Source organism: Pelophylax lessonae (genome assembly GCF_965119305.1).
Source record: "Pelophylax lessonae genome assembly, chromosome: 6".
Classification (NCBI taxonomy): Eukaryota; Metazoa; Chordata; class Amphibia; order Anura; family Ranidae; genus Pelophylax; species Pelophylax lessonae.
In genome coordinates this window covers 20,007,160-20,034,255 of record NC_138773.1, presented here as the reverse complement: position 1 = coordinate 20,034,255, position 27,096 = coordinate 20,007,160, and the positions used below count along the sequence as shown (strand labels likewise).

The window sequence follows — 27,096 nt, the reverse complement described above, 5'->3', positions numbered from 1 at the left end:
GCTTATGTCAACATCCGTTTTTTTTTTTTTTTTGTGAAAAAAAAAAAACGCCCTATTTTTCATCCGTTAAAAAAACTGGTCGGACGAAAAATGGATGAAAAACTAATGACAAAAAAACGTGACTGAACTGATGAAATAAATGGTCCGTATGTGTGAAATGGGCCTAATGAAGGGCTGCAAAAAAAAAATTGAACAAAAAAAAAGCTGGGACTCGTTATATCTGGGAACTCTATGCCTACATTTTCTATGTCAAGCGGAAGATTTCTGAGATCATTGTAACTAGGAGTGAGCAGAGAGAATTTAGCTAGTTTGATTTCGATGCTAAATTTCTGATTTCATTCTCAGCAAAATTTTGATGTAGCTCAATTTTATTTATTGAGCTAGTTAGACAAAATTTTCTAGAAATAAGTCAATCTTAAGCTGGATACACACTATCCAACTTTTGTGGTTAGATTTCCTTCAGATTTACCTTTTCTATGTAGTGCAAGGGTCTGCCTGATTGCATACAAATTGAAAGTGTTTAGGTTTGACCTCATATTATATGGTTTTGGTAAATCTAAAGGAAAAAGTCTCCAGAAAATCTTATAGTGTGTATGGCCCGTTACTCTCTTTTTTGAAATGTTCTGTTTTTATACCCATTTAAGGTAGTTTAGTCTATTCCATTGTTCTTTTTTGTACATTTATATATTTTTTTGTGTATGTATTTTATCATTATATAAAACTGGAGAGTGCAAACATCTGGAGCTGCTCTAGATAGAAACCAATCAGCTTCTAACTGCAACTTGTTTAATTAAGCTTTAACAAAAATAAAAAACTGGAAGCTGATTGATTTTCACGTAGAGCAGCTCCAGAGTTTGTACTCTGCAGTCTTAGTAAATCAACCCAACCATCTTTTATTTATTTAGTTATTTATTTTTTGGCACAAGTATAGGTGCAGGGTGGTTGCAATTAGGTCGTTCCCATTCACTTCTATGCATTTTGTTAGAATAGAATTTTTGGGGAAACAAACATTCTTAATGTTGCTTATCCCTAATTATCATGCCTTCAATGGCTACAAAGGGAAATGTAATAATAACGAAATGAGGAAATATTTTTAATCTTGACTTTGTACAAGGAATTTATTTTTCAGAATTTCTTGGACAAAACCTTTGTGAAAATAGATACAAAATTTGCATCCTATTCCAGAATACAAGGTTTGACTTCAGACACCACAGTGTAAAAATGACTTAGAAGTCTTGGAGAGGCTTTAGCGATGGGCAACTCATTTTTTTTTTGTTTCTTTGCACAAGTATAGGTTCAGGGTGGTTGCAATTAAGTCGTTTCCATTCACTCCTATGCATTTTATTATAATAGAATGTTTGGGGAAACAAACATTCCTAATGTTGCTTATCCCTAATTATAATGCCTTCAATGGCTACAAGGGGAAATTTAATAATAATGAAATGAGAAAATATTTTTAATCTTGACTTTGTACAAGGAATTAATTTTTTCAGAATTTCTTGGACAAAACCTTTGTGAAAATAAATACAAAATTTGCATCCTATCCTAGAATATGAGGTTTGACTTCAGACACCACAGTGTAAAAATGACTTAAAAGTCTTGGAGAGGCTTTAGGGATGGGCAACTATCATTGGCTAAGACAGCAGCGGGTGCCATTGGCTCCTGCTGCTGTCAATCAAAGTTAGTGAGCCAATGAAAAGTGAGAAGGGGCGGGGCCGAACCACGGCTCCATGTCTGAATGGACACACAAAGCAGCGGCTCCGGTGCCCACATAGCAAGCTGCTTGCTGTGGGGGCACCCAGCAGTAGGGAGCGCTAGCGAGGGACCTGAGAAGAGGAGGATCCGGGCTGCTCTGTGCAAAGCCAACTGCAGAGAGGATTTAAGTATAACATGTTTGTTATTTTTAACCAAAAAAACCTAAGACTTAAATATCATTTTACAGTCCATCTCTAATCTCCAGGACCCCCCCCCCTCCTCTTTCTCCCCTAGAGGCCCCCTCCAGCAGCATTTTATGTTTCTATTTTATTTATTTTAATGTAACTTTTTTAGGAGGCGGGATTCTCTTAATTATGCAGACGTGATGACGTCAGCCTCTGCATTGATACATTTTACATGAAGGGTGCTGTGGTGATGCACAAGATTGTCTCAGTCTTCCAGGAAGGTGTCAATCAACCTGGAAGACTATTGACATTTTGTGATGTCCTCAGACTTGCTGGGGTTGACAGCGTCACAGAGGCGTCTGAGCTCCTTTTTTATTTTAGACTTTGTCTGGGGACCCAGAAACATGATAATCTTTTAGCTAACATATCAATATATACAGTATGTGACCAGACAACAAATAGGGGGTGCCACTCTAGGTTCCAGCCAGGTCCTCTCCTGTAGTACACCACTGGGAGTGGTGGCAGGGACAGAGTCCATCCCAGCTCCAATGAATCAAGAGACAAAAAAAGGTCCTATGGGCCGCACATTACTGCAAGACCCTGTGGATATGTAAAAATGACTGTATATGATATATGGTTCCTGCGCTAACGTGGACTCTCCCAGCCACCCTAATGCTGCACCACAGAAACTGGTACTATGAAACAGTTAAAGATACTGATTTTTAGAGGGGTTGTGATGCGCTTCAGGGTGTTTTAAATGTATACATTTAAAACACCCCAAAGCGCATCACAACCCCTCTAAAAATATGTAAAAATTACATCCTCAGCCTGGGCTCTAGCCAAGCCACACCCCCCCAACGTGTTTCGTTCTGCCCCCGGAGCTTAGTTATTAATAAGTATGGCTTCATTTGTTTGAGTGTATTATTTGTGTATATAGTTTATTTTGAAAGCTAAATAAATTTAAGGATACGCTTATTTTTATTTATTTATTTTTTTGGTTATGTCAGCACACAATGCTGTAGAGGCTTCAATGTGCAGTTCCTCAATGGGGTCCGGTCGGATAGCTGGCGGTACAGATGCGTTGGCTGGAGTATGGCCCTGGCAGATCAGTCTGAACTACTTAGAATTACATAAATGTGGGGGCTCCCTGATCTCACCAGAGTGGGTTCTGACTGCAGCACATTGCTTTACAAGGTGAGTACCTTTATAAACCAATTCTTCCACCAAGCACCAATCATTTTACTTTTGGGCAATGTTTTTTTCCAATCTGTCATTGGAATGTTTAAAACTGGTAATCAGCAATATTGACGGCAATCAGCAAATTTTCGGACACCAAATAGCCCCTGTACGAATACTAATAATGTTAAACAGAGTAAATAGACACAAAATATTTTTGACTTGTTCACGCCCATGAAATTGCAAAAAACAATGATACTCAAATTTCTCGTTAGGTATCACTTTAACCGCTTCAATACCGAGCACTTTCACCCCCTTCCTGCCCAGGCCAATTTTCAGCTTTCAGCGCTGTCATACTTTTAATGACAAATGTGAGGTCATGCAACACCGTACCCATATTCATTTTTTACTACATAGTTAGTGAGGTTGAAAAAAGACATCAGTCCATTCAGTTCAACCTATGATGTGTGTGTGTGTTTGCTGTTAACCGTACATTGTATACCCCTGTATGTTGTACATTGTATACCCCTGTATGTTGTACATTGTATACCCCTGTATGTTGTGGTCTTTAAGGTGCCCATCTAATCGTTTTTTGAAACTATCGATGCTCCCTGCTGATACGACTGCTTGTGGAAGAGAATTCCACATCCTTACTGCTCTGACAGTGAAGAACCCCTTACGTATTTATCATTTTTTAAGACAGATAGAGCTTTCCTTTGGTGATATTCAATCACTACTGTTTTTTTGTTTTTTTTTTTGCTAAACAAATGAATACAGACAGAACATTGTGAAAAATTGTGCTTCTAGGTGGCACTGATGGACACTAATAGGCTGCTCTGATGGGCACTGATTGGCACAGCTAATGACATGGCAAAGGGCTGCTATGATTGGCCCTTTTCCCTCGATATGTAATCAGCTGTATCTGAAGGACACATTTGTCACTGGGGGGGGGGGGCCCATGCTGGAGGTAGGGCTCTTGCAGGACATTCATGAATGTCCTTCCAGAACTGAACGACTGTGCTGTAGCCACCGTTTGCCTTTAGCGTGGTCGGGAAGTAGATAAAGCCTTTACAAATTATTACTTTAAAGTTAACCATGAACTATGGCCCTAGAATTATTGCACTCACTTTGATGTTTACAATGACTACTCACATGTGTAGAGCAATTGAAGTTTACATACAGTATCTCACAGAAATTAGTACACCCCTCACATTTTTGTAAATATTTTATTCTATCTCTTCATGTGACAACACTGAAGAAATGACACTTTGCTACAATGTAAAGTAGTGAGTGTACAGCTTGTATAACAGTGTGAATTTGCTGTCCCCCTCAAAATAACTCAACACACTGCCATTATTGTCTAAACTGTTGGGAACAAAAGTGAGTACACCCCTACGTGAAAATGTCCAAATTGGGCCCAAAGTGTCAATATTTTGTGTGGCCACCATTATTTTCCAGCACTGCCTTAACCTTCTTGGGCATGAAGTTCACCAGAGCTTCACAGGTTGTCACTGGAGTCCTCTTCCACTCCTCCATGTTGACATCACAGAGCTGGTGGATGTTAGAGACCTTGCGCTCCTCCACCTTCTGTTTGAGGATGCCCCACAGATGCTCAATAGGGTTTAGGTCTGGAGACATGCTTGGCCGGTCCATTACCTTTACCCTCAGCTTCTTTAGCAAACCAGTGGTCGTCTTAGAGGTATGAGCATGATCCCCTCTCTTCGGAGACTGGGCTGCAAGGCAATATTCCAACATGATAATGACCCCAAACACATCCGGCTAAAAAAAAAGCAGCAACCACTATACATTCTTTGACATCTTCCTCGGGTACGAAACTAACGGCAAATGAAGACAGCAAATTAATTTGCAGCTTATTACTCCAAACTTTATAACTTAAAATCTGACCCAGACACTCCTCCCTCAGATCACTTGAGACAGAGAAAAATTATGCAATTCCTCCAAAAATGTAGTCCCTACCCCCTAACCCCACAACAAGCTACAGATATTGACGGCCCCCTTACAACAGATGAATTTACAAACTCTATCAAACAAATGAAAGTGGGCAAGAGCCTGGGCCCTGGTGGCTTCTCCCTGGTGTACTACCAAACCTTTGCTCAAATATTGGCTAAACCATTCTTAAAAGCATTTAATTTTCTTCCAGACTTTAACCCCGTTATTAGAAGCACATATCACTGTAATCCCAAAACCTGGCAAGGACCCTTTCCTACCTCCAAATTATCGTCCGATATCACTCCAAAACGTAGACATAAAAATGTATGCAAAAATGTTAGCGAATAGATTACTTCCCTTTATTTCTTCTAAGCTTTCCAAAGATCAAGTTGGCTTTGTACCGGGCAGAGAGGCAAGGGATAATACCATTAAGGCAATCAATATACACCATTACCTGACCAAAAACAAAATACCTGGATTTTTTCTCTCCCTTGATGCTGAGAAGGCATTTGACAGGTTGGATTGGGATTACCTGAAAGCTATTTTATCATCACTAGGCCTTGGTAACAAAATGATCAGATACATAATGGCACTATATTGCAACCCTTTCGGCCAAAGTTAGAGTGAACGGCCTCCTGCCAAATGCCTTCCACATCACCAACGGTACCCGCCAAGGTTGTCCCCTCTCCCCAATACTCTTTATATTAACATTAGAACCTTTACTCCGATCCATCCCATCGGATCCAATGAAAACATCCAAGGAATTGAAATAGGACGGCGATCCTATAAAATAGAAGCCTTTGCAGATGATGTCTTGTTATTCTTAAAGAATCCCTAAATAACCCTACCACATCAAAACGCTCAACCTATACAATCATATTTCAAATCTTAAAATAAACTACTCTAAATCTCAAGCCCTGAATATCACCCTCCCTAACACGCAAATCAGCCTCTGCAAGGCAAACTCCCCCTTCAAATGGACGTCGGAATCCATTACATACCTTGGTATACAACTCCCTTCCAAGTTGTCCATTATTGATAGAAATATTACCCCACACCTCAAAAGATTAGACCAAGACCTCTGTGACTGGCATAAAGCCCAGTTTTCTTGGTTTGGAAGAGCAGCAATATTCAAGATGAACGTGCTACCTAGACTGCTCTACCTCTTCCAAACAATCCCTGTTCATCTCCCACTGTCCTTATTCCAAAAAATCTGCAACATGTGCAGACGATTTATTTGGGCGCATAAATCCCCCAGAATTAAATTGGCGCAAATCACAAAACCCAAACGCAAAGGGGGACTTGGCCTACCAGACCTGTACAAGTATTACCAAGCATGTCACCTTCAAAGAGTGGTGGAGTGGCATGCACACTCGGAGTCCAAGGACTGGGTGATGTTGGAGAACTCCTTCTCTGACATCCCCCTATCTGTGACACCCTGGCTTAAAAGTAAAAATATCCCTCCGGACCTATCAACCCATCCTCTATTTGGAGCCACGCTCAAGTGTTTTCATAACACCTGCACCGTAAGTAAAATATCCTACACTGTGGGACCCCTATCTCCCATTTTAAACAATCCAGACTTCCCACCAGGACTACCCGCCAGAACCTCTATCAATCTTTGCCCTCCAAGTCTTTAAGAATTTCTCACTTCTAGGTTGAACTGGATGGACTGATGTCTTTTTTCAACCTCACTAACTATGTAACTATGTAACTATGTAACTTCATTAATCATGACAGACCTGTACACTATGAAGAGCTAAAATTACGTCCCCAGACGGCTAACATTTCCTTTTGGGATTATGTCCAACTCCGAAAAACAACAACTCGCTTACGATAATGCCATTTGATAGATTATGCCTCGACATTAACCCCCAATCGCATTTAATATCTAAAATATACTCTATTTTATGGGGTAATGTCAAAGAGGATGATAGCCCTTTCTGTGTTAAATGGGAAGCAGACCTGCATTTAAATGAAAATGTGGATCAGTGGAAGACTATATTCTATGTAGCTCACAAAGGATCTATCAATGTCACCACCAGGGATGATCGAACTTTTCAAAAGTTCGGTTCGGCCAGAACATCGGAACTTCCCGAAAGTTTGGCCCGGATTTCAGAACCCCATTGACATCAATGGGACCCGAACTTCGGTAATCAAAAAAACACAATTTTGAAGCCCTAAAATCCAATAAATGCCCCTAAAAAGTGCCCAGGGTTCTGGGTCATACCCCAGGGACTGTTAATCACACAAAAAAAAGTTCTTAAAAATTGTCATTTTTGATAGAGAGCCAATTATTGAAAAAAAAAAAAAAAATGCTTTGGATTTAGTATCTGGGGGGTCTAAAAAGTGTACCTGTGAAGTTTCAGTTCTGTAGCATGTCCAGAACCATAAAAAAAAAGATAGTTTGTATTAGGTCACTTATAGAACAGGATAGTGGCTTCTCTCTTTTCACACCTTGCCGATTTAGTAGCAAGCATTTTTTTGGGCATTTTTTGGGGTCTTTTGAGGCAGGCAAAACATCTGAACTTGTGTATATGGGTATATATACACACATTCGTATATGTATATATACACCTAGACATACAGTATATAGGTGTGATAGTAGCAGAAATATATGTTTGCGCTAATGAAATAATTAACACTAATATGGCTCCGCTCCTATCACACCTATATATGTGTAAGTGTAAAATACATATAAGTATGTGTGTATATATACCACTATACAGAAGTTCAGATGTTTTGCCTGCCTCCAAAGAACCCAAAAAAGTGCCTGCAACAACACACCTGGGCGTTTTTTTTTTGGCGCTAGCGTTTTTTTGGGTTCTTTGGAGGCAGGCAAAACATCTGAACTTCTGTATAGGGGTATATATATATACACACACACACTTATATGTATTTTACACATACACATATATAGGTGTGATAGGAGGGTAACTATATTGGTGTTAATTATTTCATTAGCGCAAGTAGTTTTTTCTGCTCCTTTCACACTTATATATGTGCAGGTGTATATATATACATATATGGGTGTGTATATATACCCCCTATACACATGTTCAGATGTCATGCCTGACTCCAAACTTGTCCTCAAAAAATCCCTATAAATGCCTGTAGCCAAAAAGCAAGCTGACCGGCGAGAAGCCATACCAGTGCTCTGAATGTGACATAAGAGAAACGATCTTTTCTCTATAGTGGTCACTCTGATATGGAAGGGTTTGGTCACCCTGCCATAGCAGTCAGTGTCAGTTCACCCTACACTACACTACGGTCACCCTGATATGGAAGGGTTTGGTCACCCTGCCATAGCAGTCAGTGTCAGTTCAGCCTACACTACATTACGGTCACCCTGGCACTTAACACTTTCCCTACAGAAACTAAATTTTTGCATCTAACTAAAGTGTAAAATAGCACCCTAACTACACTAGATATCCCTTTCCTCACACTAATAATTGCTAAATGACACTTTTAAAGTAAAATTAACAGAACTGCTTCCACTCTCTTCCATGTCCCTGTATTACAATGCTAGGAATTTGGCGGGGGCTATCTTATATACTGGGGGGCGTATTCACTAATGATTGGCCTAGGGACCCCCTAGTCACTCCAATCACATTCCTAGCATTATTTTGCCCCCTCAATTGGCTTTTGCTAATGGTTCTGGTCCAATCACTGGCTTTTAAAGCCCATTTCCTGTCCCATTGCATTTTGGTCGGTTCTGGTTGCCGAATTCCGAACTTTTTCAGCAAAAAGTTCTAAATTCGGCCGAACCTCAAACAGTCAATGTTCGGGTCGAACCGATGGTCGACCCGAACCGTTCGATCATCCCTAGTCACCACACAAGAAAACAATTACAATTTAATATCCCGCTGGTATCGCACACCCTCTTCCTTACATAAAGCAAATCTCACCGCAGATGATAAATGCTGGAGATGTAAACAACATGGAGGAGACCTAGTTCATTTATGGTGGTCTTGCCCCATTATTGCATGCTTTTGGAAACAAATACACGCACTTCTTTTTAGTATCACCAACATATCCTTGGATTTCTCTCCGTCTACTTTTCTCTTGCACCTACATACTCAAACCAAGTCCTCATCTTGTAAATCACTAACTACTTTTTTAACCACTTGCTGACCGCTCACATGGAGCGTAATGCGGCAAAGTGGCTCGTTATCGTCCAGCGACGTAGACCTACGTCGCTGGACTCCTCCCCTTGTGGGCGGCACGCATGCGCCGCCAGAGTCTCGCTCCCGCTGAATTCAAACACAGCGGGAGTCGGGCCAGGGGAGGAGAGGCGGTGATCACCGCCGCTCTTCCCCGATCATCGGGGATCGAGTGAGGAAATCCGCCCACTTGTGTAAACAAAGCGGGCGGATCTCCTATGTGACAGGCAGGGACAGATTACAGGATTCAGCATAGCTGAACCTGCGATCTGTGTCTGCGTCACACAATCCCCTCCCCCCACACATGTCAGTAAGCATGAGGCATACATTTAACCCCTTGATCACCAATAAAGTTAACCCCTTCCCTGCCAGTGTCATTATTACAGTAACAGTGCATATGTATAGCACTGATTACTGTAGTAATGTCACTGGTACCCCCAAAAGTGTCAAAAATGTCAGTCAAGGGTCTGATCTGTCTGCCGCAATGTCGCAGTCCCGCAAAAAAAAATCGTAAATCGCCGCCATTACTCGTTAAAAAAAAAAATTACATAAATGACATAAATTTCCCGTAGTTAGTAGCTGTGATAACTTTTGCGCAAACCAATCAAAATACGCTTATTGCGATTTTTTTTACCAAACATATGTAGCAGAAAACAAATTGGCCTAAAATGTTGAAAAATTTAGATTTTTACATTTTTTGGGGGGGAATTTCATATAAAAAAATGTAAAGAATATTGTTTTTTTTTTCAAAATTGTTGCTCTTTTTTTGTTTATAGCGCAAAAAGTAAAAATCGCGCAGGTGATCAAAGAAAGCTCTATTTGTGGGGAAAAAAAGAACATCAATTTAATTTGGGTACAGCATCGCACGACCGCGCAATTGTCAGTTAAATTAATGCAGTGCCGAATCGCAAAATATGGCCTGGTCAGGAATGGGGTAAAATCTTCCGGTCTTAAAGCGGTTAAAAATACGCTCATTGAGAATTTTTTTTGTCAAAGACATGTAGCTAAATACATTTTGGCCTAAAAATATGACAAAAATTGAATATATTGGATATTTTTTAACTGTCAAAGTAGAAAAATATTGTTATTTTTTCAAAATTGTCGCTATTTTTTTATTAATATCGCAAAAAATTAAAAGCGCAGAGGTGATCAAATACCACCAAAAGAAAGCTCTGTTTGTGGGAAAAAAAGGACGTAAATTTCGTTTGGGTACGGCGTTGCATGACTGCGCAATTGTCAGTTAAAATCGCACAGTGCCAAGTTGCAAAAAGTGGCCTGGACGTAAAGCAGGAAAATCCTCCGGTCCTAAAGTGGTTAATTAACGCTGCTAGACTCTGCATCCCCAGACATTGGGGGTCTACCGAAACCCCATGCATTGGAGAATGGTTCAAACAAATTGAAAAATTGTCTGAAATGGAAGAGCTCATCGCGATCTCCCATGATACTCCAACTAGATATGCAAAACTCTGGAACCCTTGGCTCTCTTTTAGAAATTCTACCAGAGTTACTCCCACTTAATGGGCTCATCCTAAATAGAATAGAATGATACACAATCATTTACATATCCGTAATCTCTCGCAAACATCTGCTAAACTTTTATGTAACCCTAGCATACAAGTTTGTCTCTCTTAAATTTCGGTCCGTTCTCATCCAATCCAATCCGCTGGACAGATGAAAAATAGGGTTTCCATCCGTCTAGATTTGATGGATCAGATCGGATTTCAGCGGACATGTCTCAGCTGACATCCGATGCCCCATAGGGATGCATGGGGTGACCGTTCAGATCCGCCAAAAAAAACGGACAGGCGGATCTGAACGGTCCGCCTGTGTGAAAGGGGCTTTAGTCTAATTTTTATTGGATCACCGAGAATGTTGATCAGAATGGTCCAACTGTTGTAATCCTCTTTTCTTATGTGCACAGTTACTAAATAAAGCTTTTAAGAAAAAAAAAAAAGAGCGACAATTTTGAAAAAAAAAAACAATATTTTTCACATTCTGCTATAAAACATTCCCAAAAAAAAAATGTAAAAATCTACATTTTTTAACATTTTAGGCCAATTTGTTCTCTGCTACATATTTTTCGGTTAAAAAAAAAAAAAAAAAGAGCAATAAGCGTATTTTGATTGGTTTGCGCAAAAGTTATCGCGTCTACAAACTACGGGAAAGATTTATGTAATTTGTATTGTTTTTTTTTTTACTAGTAATGGCGTCGATCTGCGATTTTTTGCGGGACTGCAACATTGCGGCGGAGAGAGACATTGCGGCGGACAGATCGGACCCCTAACTGACATTTTTTACACGTTTGGGGGGACCAGTGACATTACTACAGTAATCAGTGCTAAAAATATGCACTGTCACTGTACTAATGACACTGGCAGGGGAGGGGTTAACCCTGTGTGTGATCAAGGAGTTAAATGTGAGCCTAGGGGAGTGATTCTAACTGTGGGGGGGGGGGGGGGCGTAGCTTCTGAGATGATCATAGAGACCTGTGGTCCTACATAGAAGGATCACAGGCACTCTGTGATCATTGCAGGGAGAAGAACGGTCAGATGTGTTTACAACAGCCGACCGTCCTTCTCTCTCAGCGGGGAGCGATCGTGGGTGTCAGGCGGCAATCGGAGCCACCTGACACACGCATCGGAGCGGGGCGGGAGCGCGCCGGCGGCGGTGCGTGCTCGTCCCCTAGACTCCCGAGAGCGAGCGCCGTACATGTACGGAAATTGGCCTGGGAGCGGCTGCCTGCGGCGGCTGGTGGTAAACTGTTTAAACATCACTACTGTCTAACTTGTCTAAATATTAACCACTTTCTGTGCCCCTGGGGGGCTTTACCCTTCAGGTATAAATGTTGTTTTCTGTATGCAATTTTTGATTACTTGCTTATTTTGGACATGGTGTGTATATGATGATTGTTGCCTTTCCCCCGTTTTCTTTTTTTGGTTTTCACTATACATTTTCTGTACTGTTCTTTTTCTGCAGTACTGTACGGGAATCTGATTATAAAGTGTATCTGGGCATGTACCAGCTGGGTGTGATTAGCCCTCATACAGTTATTGCCGATGTTAGTGAAATCATCACCTATAAAGCGACTGAAGACATCGGGGACATCGCCCTGGTACGGTTGGCCGCTCCTGTCACCTTTACTGAGTACATCAAGCCGATCTGTCTGCCATTTTCTGCTGCCAACTTCCCCTGTGGTTTGGAGTGCTGGGTGACTGGATGGGGTGCGAGAACTTTTGGAGGTGAGTCTATGAAATGATGAACGAAAGTGTATTCACTCTTTTTGCACACTACATTCATGTAAACCAGTCATTTACACCCAATAAATCATGCCAGTTAGGGAAGGGGGAATCTTGCTGGATTATTGGGGGGGGGCTCAAATAATCCTGTTTGAAATTCACGAAATGGGAACTTAAAGCGGAGTTCCGACCTCAGGGGGTCAAATTTAGATAAAAATACCCCCGGGACAGTCAGGGCTAGTACATTCCATAATGGATTGCCTCTGAACTGTCCCGGGTCACACTTACCTGTAAGAAGAAATATTTACCTTGAAAAGTTCTTCTCCAGCGCTGCCATCTCAGGTGTGGCCAGCTGAAGCCAGTGTGTCCTCTTCTGCGGCCTCTTCGGTGATGTCGGAGTCACTTCCTCCCTCGGCGGCGTCACTTCCGGCTTGCGATGACTCCTAGGAGCTGAACGTCATCGCTCCCAGGAGTCAATGCACTGCACCGGCCCCACTCGTCACTTCTGGTGCAAGTGCGCCATCCCTTCACAGCTTCTGGACGTGCCCAGAAGCCGTTTAGCAGGGAATGCCGCGCCCGCGCTGGAAGTGACGAGCGAGGCCAGTGCAGGCGCATTGACTCTTGGGAACGATGATGTTCAGCTCCCAGGAGTCAACGCAAGCCGGAAGTGACGGCGCAGGCGGCGGCCACCGAGGGAGGAAGTGGAAGGAAGGTAAGTATATTTTCTTCAATATCAAGGTAAGTGACCAAAAATAAAAAAATTGGGGGCATCCATTTCTTTTTCAGGTGGCCCTTAGCACCAGGTGGCCCAGAATCTATTTTTTCAATTTTGGGGCTGGAACTCCACTTTAACAGTAAATCCCATTGGAGTCTATGGGAAAGGGAGTCTTAATACTAATTTCTGTCCATTTTCCAGCCTACAAGGCAAGCTAGAAAAGCCATTGGTAGCTTGGCAGTGCCATTAAAGACATTTAGCAAAGCAAAGGGGTCCTCTTAAAGCAACCACAAGGGTGACATTGAAAAAAAAAAACTTTTATTTACACACTTGGGAAAGTATTTCAGGCAAGGTCTACATATGTGTGAATTGGATGCGCTTTTCACAGCACTCAATTCCCACGACACGTGAGTGTGACCGGCTCTCAATGGAGCTGGTTCGCACAGAGCAGATTGCAAAAGGGTTCTGTGCGTTTTTGAGTCCGGTTCAGGTGGCAATTCAAGCAAAAATTTGGGCCTGAATCGTACCTGAGCCGGTGAGCAGAAACACACAAACGCCAGGCACAAAACCGCAGCCGCACATATGTAAACCCGGCCTTAAAGTGATTCTAAAAGTATATATATATATATATATATATATATATATATATATACATAAATACATATATATATATATATATATATATATATATATATATATATACATAAATACATATATATATATATATATATATATATATATATATATATATATATATATATATATATATATATATATACATATATATATATATATATATATACACACACACATATATATATATATAAATATATATACACACACACACACACATATATACACGTATATATATAAATATATATACACACACACACACACATATATACACGTATATATATATATATATATACATACATACATACATACACACACACACATACATATATATATATATATATATATATATACATACATACATACATACTTTAACTTATTTATAGTTATTTATTATATTATAATTTATGATTTTGTGTATCAAACTTTATCACACCCGAGATGTTTTAAAAGAAGAACGCACAGGAAAAAAAAAATCATATGTAAATAGTTGGTTTGGGCCGCTCATTCTTAAGAATTACATGCAAAATAACGGTACCGCTTTCAGCACCTAAAATCGGAAAGAATCATACCCCCGGGGAGGTTAAAATAATGAATGTGATACACTGATACTTACCTGCTTTGAGCAGATCTGACTCTCCCCTTCTCAGGTCTCCCGATGGCGCTCTGGGCTCCTCCCCCCTGCCGAGTGTCCTCCATAGCAAGCAGCTTGCAATATCTAAATAATCCCTACCCCTGCCAATTCCAATTACACATTAAAATTCAGTGTTACTTTCTAAATCTACAACAATGTTTCACTGCAGCAAATTGCTGGTTCTTTTATCATAGATTTTGCAAGGCTTGAGCTTTAGGCCCCATGGACACAGGGCATCAGAAAAAGCGAGCTGCAAATCTATTTCTGACTCCAGGAAAAATCGGCATCAAAAGCGCGACTTTGGCAGCATTTCGCATTGGTGTCAATGCGTGCTTAGGCGCAGCATTTTTAAATAAACACAACCCTCTTCTATTTGTCAGCTATCACATTTTTCATGTTTCACATTTTTTAAAAATGGCTAACGCTGCTTAAAGCTGTTATACAGCGTTAAGCCGCGTTTAGGAGCGTTTAGCAGCGTCGGGCGTCTTTACAGCTTAACGCTGCTGCTCCTGAACGCACTGGCCCTGGTTTTTTTTTTTTTGCAGCTTAAAAACGCCTATGCCACTTGGAGCTCCTAAAAGCCTGTGTGTGCATGAGGCCATAGAATAACATGGAGAGGCGTTTTTAACCACTTTAGGACCGCTCACTGTGCTGCTACTGTGGCACTGCGGCTCCCCTGGGTTCAGCGACGTAGACCTACGTCGCTGGACACCTAGTGGTCTTGGCAGGCGGGTGCGGACCGCCGGAGGCTCGCTCCCGCTGTGTTTGGACACAGCGAGAGTCGGGCCTGAGGAGGAGAGACGGCGATTGCCGCCTCTCTTCCCCGATAGTCGGGAAAAGTGTGAGAAGATCCGCCTGCTTGCGTAAACAAAGCAGGCGGATCTTCTCTGTGACAGACAGGGAGAGATCACAGGATTCAGCATAGCTGAACCTGCGATCTGTGTCACACAACCCCCTCCCCCCACACACGTCAGTAAGCATGAGACACACATTTAGCCCCTTGATCACCAACAGTGTTAACCCCTTCCCTGCCAGTGTCATTATTACAGTAACAGTGCATATTTTTAGTGTACTGTAGTACTGTAGTAATGTCACTGGTCCCCCCAAAAGTGTAAAAAATGTCAGTTAGGGGTCCGATCTGTCCGCCGCAATGTCGCAGTAAAAAAAAAAAAAAACAATAACAATGAAATAAATCTTTGCCGTAGTTAGTAAATGCGATAACTTTTGCGCAAACCAATCAAAATACGCTTTTTGCGATTTTTTTTTTTAACCAAAAATATATAGCAGAAAACAAATTGGCCTAAAATATAATGATTTTTCATTTTTTGGGGGGGGATATTATATATTAGAATGTGAAAAATATTGTTTTTTTTTTCAAAATTGTCACTTTTTTTTCAAAAATTAAAAATCGCACAGGTGATCAAATACCACCAAAAGAAAGCTCTATTTGTGGAAAAAAAAAGAACATAAATATAATTTGGGTACCGCGTCGCATGACCGTGCAATTTTCCGTTAAAGTAATGGAGTGCCGAATCGCAAAATATGGCCTGGTCAGGAAGGGGGTAAAATCTTCCGGTCTCAAAGTGGATAAAAATACGCTCATTGAGAATTTTTTTGTCAAAGACATGTAGCTAAATACATTTTGGCCTTAATATATGACAATAATTGAATATATTGGATATTTTTTAACAGTCAAAGTAGAAAATGTCAATTTTTTTCTCAAAATTTTCGCAATTTTTTTATTAATGTCGCAAAAAATAAAAAGCGCAGAGGTGATCAAATACCACCAAAAGAAAGCTCTGTTTGTGAGAAAAAAAGGACGTACATTTTTTTTTTGGGTACAGCGTTGCATGACCGCGCAATTGTCAGTTACATTTGCGCAGTGCCAAGTTGAAAAAAGTGGCCTGGTCATTGAGCAGCAAAATCTTCTGGGGGGTAAAGTGGTTAAGCTGCCAAAAAAAAAAAGCGTCTGACGCTCCTAACAGCAGCTGGAAAAATGCCCTGTGTGCATGGGTCCCACTGGTGATCTATATGTGCATCCTTGCAAAGAATGACTTTCTAATTATCTTCTTTTCTCTGTTTTCCCACCAGGGAGGCCACCTTTAAATGACAACCTCCAGGAGGTCATGACTTTCTTAATAGACCGGAACACATGTCAACAGATGTTGAAAAAAATAGGAAATGATAAAAACATCCAGGATAAAGAGATTTGTGCTGGGTACAATGATGGACAAAATAATACCCGACAGGTGGGTGACACCAAGAGCATGATATTTTTCAAGCATTTCTTTATTTTAATTTTGATGATTATGGCTTATAGTTTGTGAAAACCCAAAATTCAGTATCTCAGAAAATTATAATATTACATAAAACCAATAAAAAAAAAAAAAAGATTTTTAATACAGAAATGTTGGCTTAGTGAAAAGTCTGTCCATGGTCCAAAACTGGTTTTTGTCTTTATTTTTTTGTACACTTTTTTGGTGAATGGGTAGGGGTATGATGTAGCCGATATCCATTCACATGGGGGGGGGGGCGGGATCTGGGGGCCCCCTTGTTAAAGGGGGCTTCCAGATTACAATAAGCCTCCCCCCCACAGACCCCCACAACCACAGCCCACAGTTGTCAGGAATAGACCCCTGTTCCCATCAACATGGGGAAACGGTGCTTTGGGGTGAGGGGCAGAGCCCCCACTGCCCCAAAGCACCGACCCCCCCCATATTGAGGGCATGTGGCCTGGTATGGTTCAGGAGGGGGGGGGGGTGCTCGCTATATATACAGTGCATTGCGTAAGTATTCGCCCCCCTTGAACTTTGCGACCTTTTGCCACATTTCAGGCTTCAAACATAAAGATATAAAACTGTAATTTTTTGTGAAGAATCAACAACAAGTGGGACACAATCATGAAGTGGAACGAAATTTATTGGATAGTTCAAACTTTTTTAACAAATAAAAAACTGAAAAATTGGGCGTGCAAAAATATTCAGCCCCCTTAAGTTAATACTTTGTAGCGCCACCTTTTGCTGCGATTACAGCTGTCGCTTGGGGTATGTCTCTATCAGTTTTGCACATCGAGAGACTGAAATTTTTAACCATTCCTCCTTGCAAAACAGCTCGAGCTCAGTGAGGTTGGATGGAGAGCGTTTGTGAACAGCAGTTTTCAGTTCTTTCCACAGATTCTCGATTGGATTCAGGTCTGGACTTGGACTTGGCCATTCTAACACCTGGATATGTTTATTTGTGAACCATTCCATTGTAGATTTTGCTTTATGTTTTGGATCATTGTCTTGTTGGAAGACAAATCTCTGTCCCAGTCTCAGGTCTTTTGCAGACTCCATCGGGTTTTCTTCCAGAATGGTCCTGTATTTGGCTCCATCCATCTTCCCATCAATTTTAACCATCTTCCCTGTCCCTGCTGAAGAAAAGCAGGCCCAAACCATGATGCTGCCACCTCCATGTTTGACAGTGGGGATGGTGTGTTCAGGGTGATGAGCTGTGTTGCTTTTATGCCAAACATAATGTTTTGCATTGTTGCCAAAAAGTTTGATTTTGGTTTCATCTGACCAGAGCACCTTCTTCCACATGTTTGGTGTCTCCCAGGTGGCTTGTGGCAAACTTTAAACAACACTTTTTATGGATATCTTTAAGAAATGGCTTTCTTCTTGCCACTCTTCCATAAAGGCCAGATTTGTGCAGTATACGACTGATTGTTGTCCTATGGACAGAGTCTCCCACCTGTAGATCTCTGCAGTTCATCCAGAGTGATCATGGGCCTCTTGGCTGCATCTCTGATCAGTCTTCTCCTTGTATGAGCTGAAAGTTTAGAGGGACGGCCAGGTCTTCGTAGATTTGCAGTGGTCTGATACTCCTTCCATTCAATATTATCGCTTGCACAGTGCTCCTTGGGATATTTAAAGCTTGGGAAATCATTTTGTATCCAAATCCGGCTTTAAACTTCTCCACAACAGTATCTCGGACCTGCCTGGTGTGTTCCTTGTTCTTCATGATGCTCTCTGCGCTTTAAACGGACCTCTGAGACTATCACAGTGCAGGTGCATGTATACGGAGACTTGATTACACACAGGTGGATTCTATTTATCATCATTAGTCATTTAGGTCAACATTGGATCATTCAGAGATCCTCACTGAACTTCTGGAGAGAGTTTGCTGCACTGAAGTAAAGGGGCTGAATAATTTTGCACGCCCAATGTTTCAGTTTTTTATTTGTTAACAAAGTTTGAAATATCCAATAAATTTCGTTCCACTTCATGATTGTGTCCCACTTGCTGATTCTTCACAAAAAATTGCAGTTTTATATCTTTATGTTTGAAGCCTGAAATGTGGCAAAAGGTCGCAAAGTTCAAGGGGGCCGAATACTTTCGCAAGGCACTGTATATATATATATATGTATACTTTGTGGTATAAACGGCACTGATAACAACAAACTGTAAAAAGCAAAATTCTCTCTCCCTGCCAGTAATGTATTATTAACCTCTTGCCGACCACCGCAAGTACATATACTGTGGTGGTCAGCCCCTCCTGGGCAAAGTGACGTACCAGTACGTCGCTCACCCGCGAGCCAATAGGGGGCGAGCGCGCGCCGCCGGAGGCGCGCTCCCGTCCCCGCTCGTTCACAGGGATCCCCGCGCGAGTGACCAGCTGCTCTGATGTCCGCTGGCCACTCGCGATCTCCCGCTGGAGAGGGAGAAAGGCACGCGGCTGATGTAAACACAGCCGTCTGTCATTCTCCCTGGTGTAAAACAAAGACAGACAGAGGCGCCTCCAAGTGTAGGCTCGGTGTATTTGCAAGTACTTGCCGTGAAGAAGGAGCGCGGCTGCCCTCCTTCAGGCAGCAAGCACACTCGGAAACGCGTCGCATGCAGATGACATCATCCAGGTTCGACTATCCACCAAGCCTTGCTGTCAAGCAAATACACCGAGCCTACTTCCTACTTACTGGTTCTAACCTTGCCGTACAAGCCGGCCACGGCGAAAGGATTTCGGCTCCAGCAGGACGGATGTCCATGACCGGATGATGTACACTTCTCCACACTGGAACCTTGTTTTATGGGCATGAATATATGCTTACTAACGTGAGTGCATAATTTTATTCATTAAACCTGTTGCATAAAGTCTACACTTAGAGGCGCCTCTGTCTGTCTTTGTTTTAGCCCTGTGGAACCCCTGGCTTTTGGTTTCTGGGTGGCTGCCCTACACGGTGGACTTTTTCTCCCCCTGTGCCATTAATGACTTTTAACTCAATGGACTTTTGGTTCGAGATGTGATCAAGCGCCTGTTAACATTGTGTCATTCTCCCTGGTGTAACTGCAGAGATCATACGATCCTGCTATGTAGGATCGTATGTCTCTGTGGTTACATCAAAAGCCACACCCCTTTACAGTTAGAAGCACGCCCCTAGGGACACACTTAACCCCTGGATCTCTAATAAAGTTAACCCCTTCCCTGCCAGTGTCATTTTTACAGTAACAGTGCATATGTATAGCACTGATTACTGTAGTAATGTCACTGGTAACCCCAAAAGTGTCAAAAATGTTAGTCAAGTGTCCGGTCTGTCTGCTGCAATATCGAAGTCCCGCAAAAAAAAAAAATCGCAGATCGCCGCCATTACTAGTTAAAAAAAAACAATAAAAATGACAGGAAGGGGGATAAAGAGACAAATAATTCAACTAAATTATGTTATTTTTATACATTTTATTGGAAAAAAATTTGACTTTAATATTTTTTGGGGGAAAATTTGAAGATTAACTTTAAGCAAACTTAAAGCGGTATACTTCGCTTTTTAACTTTTACCTACAGGTAAGCCTGATAAGACCTATAATAAGGCTTACCTGTAGGTACAATTAATATCTCCAAAACCTGCACGGTTAGGAGATATTCGCCCTGCATACAGCTGCTGACACCAGCGGTGCATGCGCTCTGAAGGTCCGCTGGACCTTCAGAGCTCCCTGGCGGAAAGTGAACTCCCGAGCGCATGCACGGGAGTGACGTCATCACGCTCCAGCCACTCACAGCTCCGGAGCCGCTGAACCCGGAAGAGACGCTGAGGGAAGATGTCAGCTGCCTCAGCGGTGTCCAGGCGACCGTGTTGGGGCTTCGTTCTAAGGTAAGTATTTCATAGTGATGCATACTAGCTCATTATGCCTTTGTTCTGCAGGGTTTTTTTTTTTTTTTTTCTTTTGAGGATACAACCGCTTTAACAATTAAAACTGGCTTGGTTGCTAACTTGTAAAGCTTCAGTTTCTATGCTAATTCAATACCCATTTACTAAGTATTCCACCAAGTTCTGTAATCGCACATTTCTGGAATTTGGATGCAGGAAATGATTTAAACTGGAGCAGCCAGAATATGAAGCTGCTCTGCATGGCAACCAATCAGCTGCTGTCTTCAGCTTGTTTACTTAACCACTTTACCACCGGAGGATTTTCCTGCTTTACGTCCAGGCCACTTTTTGCAATTCGGCACTGTGCGACTTTAACTAACAATTGCGCGGTCATGCAACAGCGTACCCAAACGAAATTTACGTCCTTTTTTTCCCACAAACAGATCTTTCTTTTGGTGGTATTTGATCACCTCTGCGCTTTTCATTTTTTGCGATATTAATAAAAAAATGCGTCAATTTTGAAAAAATAACAATATTTTTCTACTTTGACAGTTAAAATATATCCAATATATTCAATTTTTGTCATATATTTAGGCCAAAATATATTTAGCTACATGTCTTTGACAAAAAAATTATCAATGAGCGTATTTTTAACCGCTTTAAGACCGGAAAATTTTACCCCATTCCTGACCAAGCCATATTTTGCGATTCGGCACTGCGTTATTTTAACAGACAATTGCGCGGTCGTGCGGCACTGTACCCAAATTTTTCCCCCACAAATAGAGCTTTCTTTTGGTGGTATTTGATCACCTGTGCGATTTTTACTTTTTGCGCTATAAACAAAAAAAGAGCGACAATTTTGAAAAAATAACAATATTTTTCCCATTTTTTTATATGAAATTCCCCCCAAAAAAATGTAAAAATCTAATTTTTTTAACATTTTAGGCCAATTTGTTTTTTGCTACATATTTTTGGTAAAAAAAAAGAAATCGCAATAAGTGTATTTTGATTGGTTTGCGCAAAAGTTATCGCAGCTACTAACTACGGGAAATTTATCTCATTTTTATTGTTTTTTTTTTAATTAGTAATGGCGCGATCTGGCGGCGATCTGCGTTTTTTTTTGCGGGACTGCGACATTGTAGCAGACAGATCGGACCCTTGACTGAAATTTTTTACACTTTTGGGGGTACCAGTGACATTACTACAGTAATCAGTGCTATAAATATGCACTGTTACTGTAAAAATTACACTGGCAGGGAAGGGGTTAACTTTTATTGGTGATCAAGCGGTTAATGTATGCCTGGGGCTTACTGGCATGTGTGGGGGGAGGGGACTGTGTGACACAGGCACATATCGCAGGTTCAGCTATGCTGAATCCTGTAATCTGTCCCTACCTGTCACTTAGGAGATCCGCCCGCTTTGTTTACACAAGCAGGCGGATCTCCACACTCGATCCCCGACGATCGGGGAAGATCGGCGGTAATCACCACTGCTCCTCCCCTGGCCCGACTCCCGCTGTGACTGAATACAGCGGGAGCGAGCCTCCGGCGGCACGCTTGCGCCGCCCACAAGGGGAGGAGTCCAGCGACGTAGGTCTACGTGGCTGGACGATAACGAACCACTTTGTCGCAGTAGGCTCAATGTGAGCGGCCGGCAAGTGGTTAAGTTTTGAAAATGAAAGCTAGAAGCTTATCGGTTGCTGTGCACAACTGCTCTAAATCCTGGCTCTTCCCGCTTCCATAAATTGATCTGTACATTCTTAGTTTTTAAACATTTTGTTGAATCACCTTAAACAAATAGATATTGGTGTAGCTGATGATTATTTATGTCTTACAGGGTGACCTAGGAGGACCTCTGGTGTGTAAGGTCCATGATATATGGTACCAGGTTGGAATTTTGAGCTGGGAAATAGGCTGTCCCTACCCCAACTTCCCTGGGGTGTTCACATTGTTGACAGACTACCAAGCCTGGATCAGCACCTACCTTAATGTTATGTTCAATGATGTGTCAAATATCCCTACACCAAAGAGGGAATGTGGAGACAACACCAGCTACACAGCAGATGGAGAAAGCATTGCCTGTGCCACTACCACTGTTCCTGTACCAACAAGTAAAGGTAGCACTGGCTATACAAAGACTGATGTTCCTGAAACAAGAAATGCCAATACAAAGACAAACGCCAATACAAAGACAAATGCCAATACAATGACCAATCCTGTATCAAAAACCACATCTGCAGGAAGCTCCATCACATCCAGCCTTTCACACCATCGCTGGATGATCCTGGTCCCAACTACCCTTCTGCTTGCATTTATATAACTAAAAACTGCTTAGAAAATAGGGTTGATTTACTAATAGGGATGAGCGCTCACTTGGGTCCAAACAAAGGTTTGGACTGAACCTTGCTTGTTTATGTGTTTGGTCAAATACCAAACTTTTAGCTCAGTTGATGTGAGCTAGACTTAAAAACGAGTGTTCTTTCTTCTGGTACTATATTTGACAGTGTCCTCTTTTAAATTTTGTTAAGGAAGTAGCAGGAAGGGGCACCCTCTACATCTTTAGCAACCAGGGATAGCACCTCATTCATTTGCTGGCTGAGAATCTCCGACCATGTAAACAATGGGGCAAGGATAGCTTTGACGTCACTGACTGAATATTGCCACATGGCCATATCTGGGAAATAATGTTGACCAAACATGGCCATGGTCATAGTTGGTCAATGACATCGCTGGGAATACCCTGGCTCTTTGTGTACATGTGGCAGCTGGGACTTCCACCTAAAATTCCTGAGCTAAGTAAAAAATTGACTTTAGAAAGTGAGCATTCTCTATCCCTTTAGTAAACCAACCACACTGCCTTCTATTTGCAACATTTTATTAATTTTATTTGATAGACAAATGGGGTATTTGCTTAGCTTCTTAAGTCGATCAAAACCTAAAAACAAACATGTTATATACAGTATTTCAACTTACCAGTCCTTATATGTGGTGGCTGCATTCGTTTTTTTCATTTTTATTTTTTCAGGGATTTTTTCTTTATTTTCACCTGGTAATCTTGCCATGAAAGCTCTTCCTATACTGAGGCAGCAGCCCTCACTCTACTGTGTATATGGTGGAGCAACAGTGTAACCCTAGTACAGTTTATGTGTTAGGACTACTGTACACCTGTAGTCCACAGAGCTGTAATAAATATTAGTTGTGTCAGCACCCACTCCATTTATTGTATTGCCTGACAAGTGAGGAGTAAAACAAAGTAGAGATGGGCAAACTTTTAAAAGATTTTATTAGTCGTGGCACAGCAAAATCTTTAAAAAATTGGGAATCTCAAAAATGTGATCCAAATATATCATCATACAATTTTTTTTAGATCAACTGTAAAGAAAACTCATCAAGAGAGATATATGGAGGCTTTCTGAGTCATGTATTAATGGAATTGTAAGGGAACCGCGACCCCACAATGTGTTTGTGTTTTTCCATCAGAATACCGCTTCCTCCAGTCTTGAACATAGATATCAGATATTCTAGCCGCCCCCATACAAAACTAGCCGAGAATAGCTTGTATAAGATCTGGAACATTTATTGAACAAACTCACACCAAATATATACCTCACCAGGTCAGGTGCCTGATTACATTATCATATGCAGATGAAATTGTGTACAGACATATACCATATCTAAGGAACAACCAACATAAACAGGTTCTACTTTCCCACTAGCAACTAATGGATGACAGTCATTTAATTAACTTGAGCTATTTTCTAGCAGACTTGCCTTAAAAGGGGCTCATGAAGTACAATACACATTGTTATAAGTGTAAACACATCACACCTTAATGCACAGACAATAGCAAGAGACCACCAGTAACAGACTGTCCATCTCCTACATTGAACAAAAAACACACATGGTGTTGGCGCTTAAGGTCTATATGCAAAATGGATCAGAAAAAGGCAATACATAAGGGACAAGAGAAATGGTCATGTATAAAACAAAGGTCTGTATCAATGTCCATGTGCATACATATGGGACATAAATAAGAGACATATGTAGGGGACTGTATCAGAGTTCATTTGCATGGTCCATAAAGGTTCCAGGGGTAGGATCAGAAGCAAAGGGCAAAAGCTCTCCAGGAGAGTGAAGCCAAATCTGGATAAGTAGATAAAAGAAGGAGAGGAGAGCGCCTCTGAGTGCAATCGTACTAAATATAAACAAATTAAACAGTAGTAACACACATAGAGGTTAAAACCGTAGCACATGTTGTGACGTCCAATGTAGCGGTGTAACTCACACCGAGACCGCGGGACCCAGGATGGTAGCAGGGGACGATGAGGGAGCTGGCACTCAGTGTCTTCCGGGCAGGCTGGCGGGAGGTGGAGGCCGCAATGTAAAGGTGTGTGACGTCAGGAGAAGGGCAGAAGAATACACACTACGCGTTTCAGAGCATGCGCGACAGCCACACCGGGCATGCGTGCTACTTTATCAAGTGTCTCCCGCCAGCCCGCCCAGAAGACACTGAGTTCCGGCTCCCTCATTGTCCTTTGTATCACTTTGTATTGTACACTTTGTATCACTTTGTATTTGTACACTTTGTATCTTTCCCCTTCTCCCTCCCCTCATTTTACCTGTGTATTATTTTGTCTATCAACTCAAAACTGTTGTAGAAACAAAATGTGTATAATAAAAACAGAGAGATAGAATGACTTGTATATGGCAGATTTTTCTGCTCTTGTATAACTATTTAAAAACTTTAATAAGCAACAAAAGAATAAGGAACCTTTAAAACCATAAAGAGAACTGTTGCTAGTGGCCTTTTTTTAACAAGTTGTACTTTGCACCATTTCCTTCCTCCTCACCTAACCCTACCTGTGTCTTATCTTGTCTTTCCACTCATAACTGGCATAGAAGTTATAAGTTTTCAAATAAAAAAGAAGAGAGAATGAATTGTACATGGTTTGTGTTCTGCCCTTGTAAAACAATTTAAAACAAAAAAGAATGAGAAAGCAGAAAAGGTTCACATCTACGAAGAGAAAATGTTGTTCTTCACAGAACCGAGAAAGGGACATTTGCTGAATATCCTCCACTGTGCCGGAATGGGAGCACTCACTGTACTCAGCCTAATCACCACAGGTAAGTAGCTCACGGAAAAAACTCAAGTTATCTAAAGTCTCACGTAGGGCTGCCAAACACAGGGTTGAACAAAGAAAATCGGGGCCACCATGAGCTGTCCATCATCATATCTGAATACTCTCTATAGCAACCTCTATGTCCATCTATGTCCATCATCATATCTGAAAACTCTCTATGGCAACCTCCATGTCCATCTATGTCCATCATCATATCTGAAAACTCTCTGTGGCAACCTCTATGTCCATCATCATATCGGAAAACTCTCTATGGCAATCTCTATGTCCATCTATGTCCTTCATCATATCTGAAAACTCTCTATGGCAATCTCTATGTCCATCTATGTCCTTCATCATATCTGAAAACTCTCTATGGCAACCTCTATGTCCATCTATGTTCATCATCATATCTGAAAACTCTCTATGGCAACCTCTATGTCCATCATCATATCTGAAAACTCTCTATGGCAACCTCTATGTCCATCTATGTCCATCATCATATCGGAAAACTCTCTATGGCAACCTCTATGTCCATCTATGTCCATCATCATATCTGAAAACTCTCTATGGCAACCTCTATGTCCATCTATGTCCATCATCATATCTGAAAACTCTCTATGGCAGCCTCTATGTCCATCTATGTCCATCATCATATCTGAAAACTCTCTATGGCAGCCTCTATGTCCATCTATGTCCATCATCATATCTGAAAACTCTTTATGGCAACCTCTATGTCCATCTATGTCCATCATCATATTGGAAAACTCTCTATGGCAACCTCTATGTCCATCTATGTCCTTCATCATATCTGAAAACTCTCTATGGCAACCTCTATGTCCATCATCATATCGGAAAACTCTCTATGGCAACCTCTATGTCCATCTATGTCCATCATCATATCGGAAAACTCTCTATGGCAACCTCTATGTCCATCTATGTCCTTCATCATATCTGAAAACTCTCTATGGCAACCTCTATGTCCATCATCATATCTGAAAACTCTCTATGGCAGCCTCTATGTCCATCTATGTCCATCATCATATCTGAAAACTCTTTATGGCAACCTCTATGTCCATCTATGTCCATCAGCATATCGGAAAACTCTCTATGGCAACCTCTATGTCCATCATCATATCGGAAAACTCTCTACGGCAATCTCTATGTTCATCTATGTCCTTCATCATATCTGAAAACTCTCTATGGCAATCTCTATGTCCATCTATGTCCTTCATCATATCTGAAAACTCTCTATGGCAACCTCTATGTCCATCTATGTTCATCATCATATCTGAAAACTCTCTATGGCAACCTCTATGTCCATCATCATATCTGAAAACTCTCTATGGCAACCTCTATGTCCATCATCATATCTGAAAACTCTTTATGGCAACCTCTATGTCCATCTATGTCCATCATCATATCGGAAAACTCTCTATGGCAACCTCTATGTCCATCTATGTCCTTCATCATAT

The 27,096-nt window shown here is 41.3% G+C and overlaps 1 protein-coding gene across 1 annotated transcript in view; it reads left to right on the top strand.

Annotated features, from left to right (window-relative positions):
- The window catches only part of LOC309558473 (uncharacterized protein), a gene marked incomplete at both ends in the record, with an annotated part of 157,986 nt that extends 135,162 nt beyond the window's left edge, over positions 1-22,824 (top strand). The window contains 3 exons of the mRNA XM_082261544.1: positions 12,146-12,408; positions 16,479-16,636; positions 22,342-22,824. Coding sequence (XP_082117670.1) covers positions 12,146-12,408; positions 16,479-16,636; positions 22,342-22,824 — 904 coding nt within the window. The remainder of the gene's footprint in view (positions 1-12,145; positions 12,409-16,478; positions 16,637-22,341) is intronic.
- Positions 22,825-27,096: the final 4,272 nt, after the last annotated feature.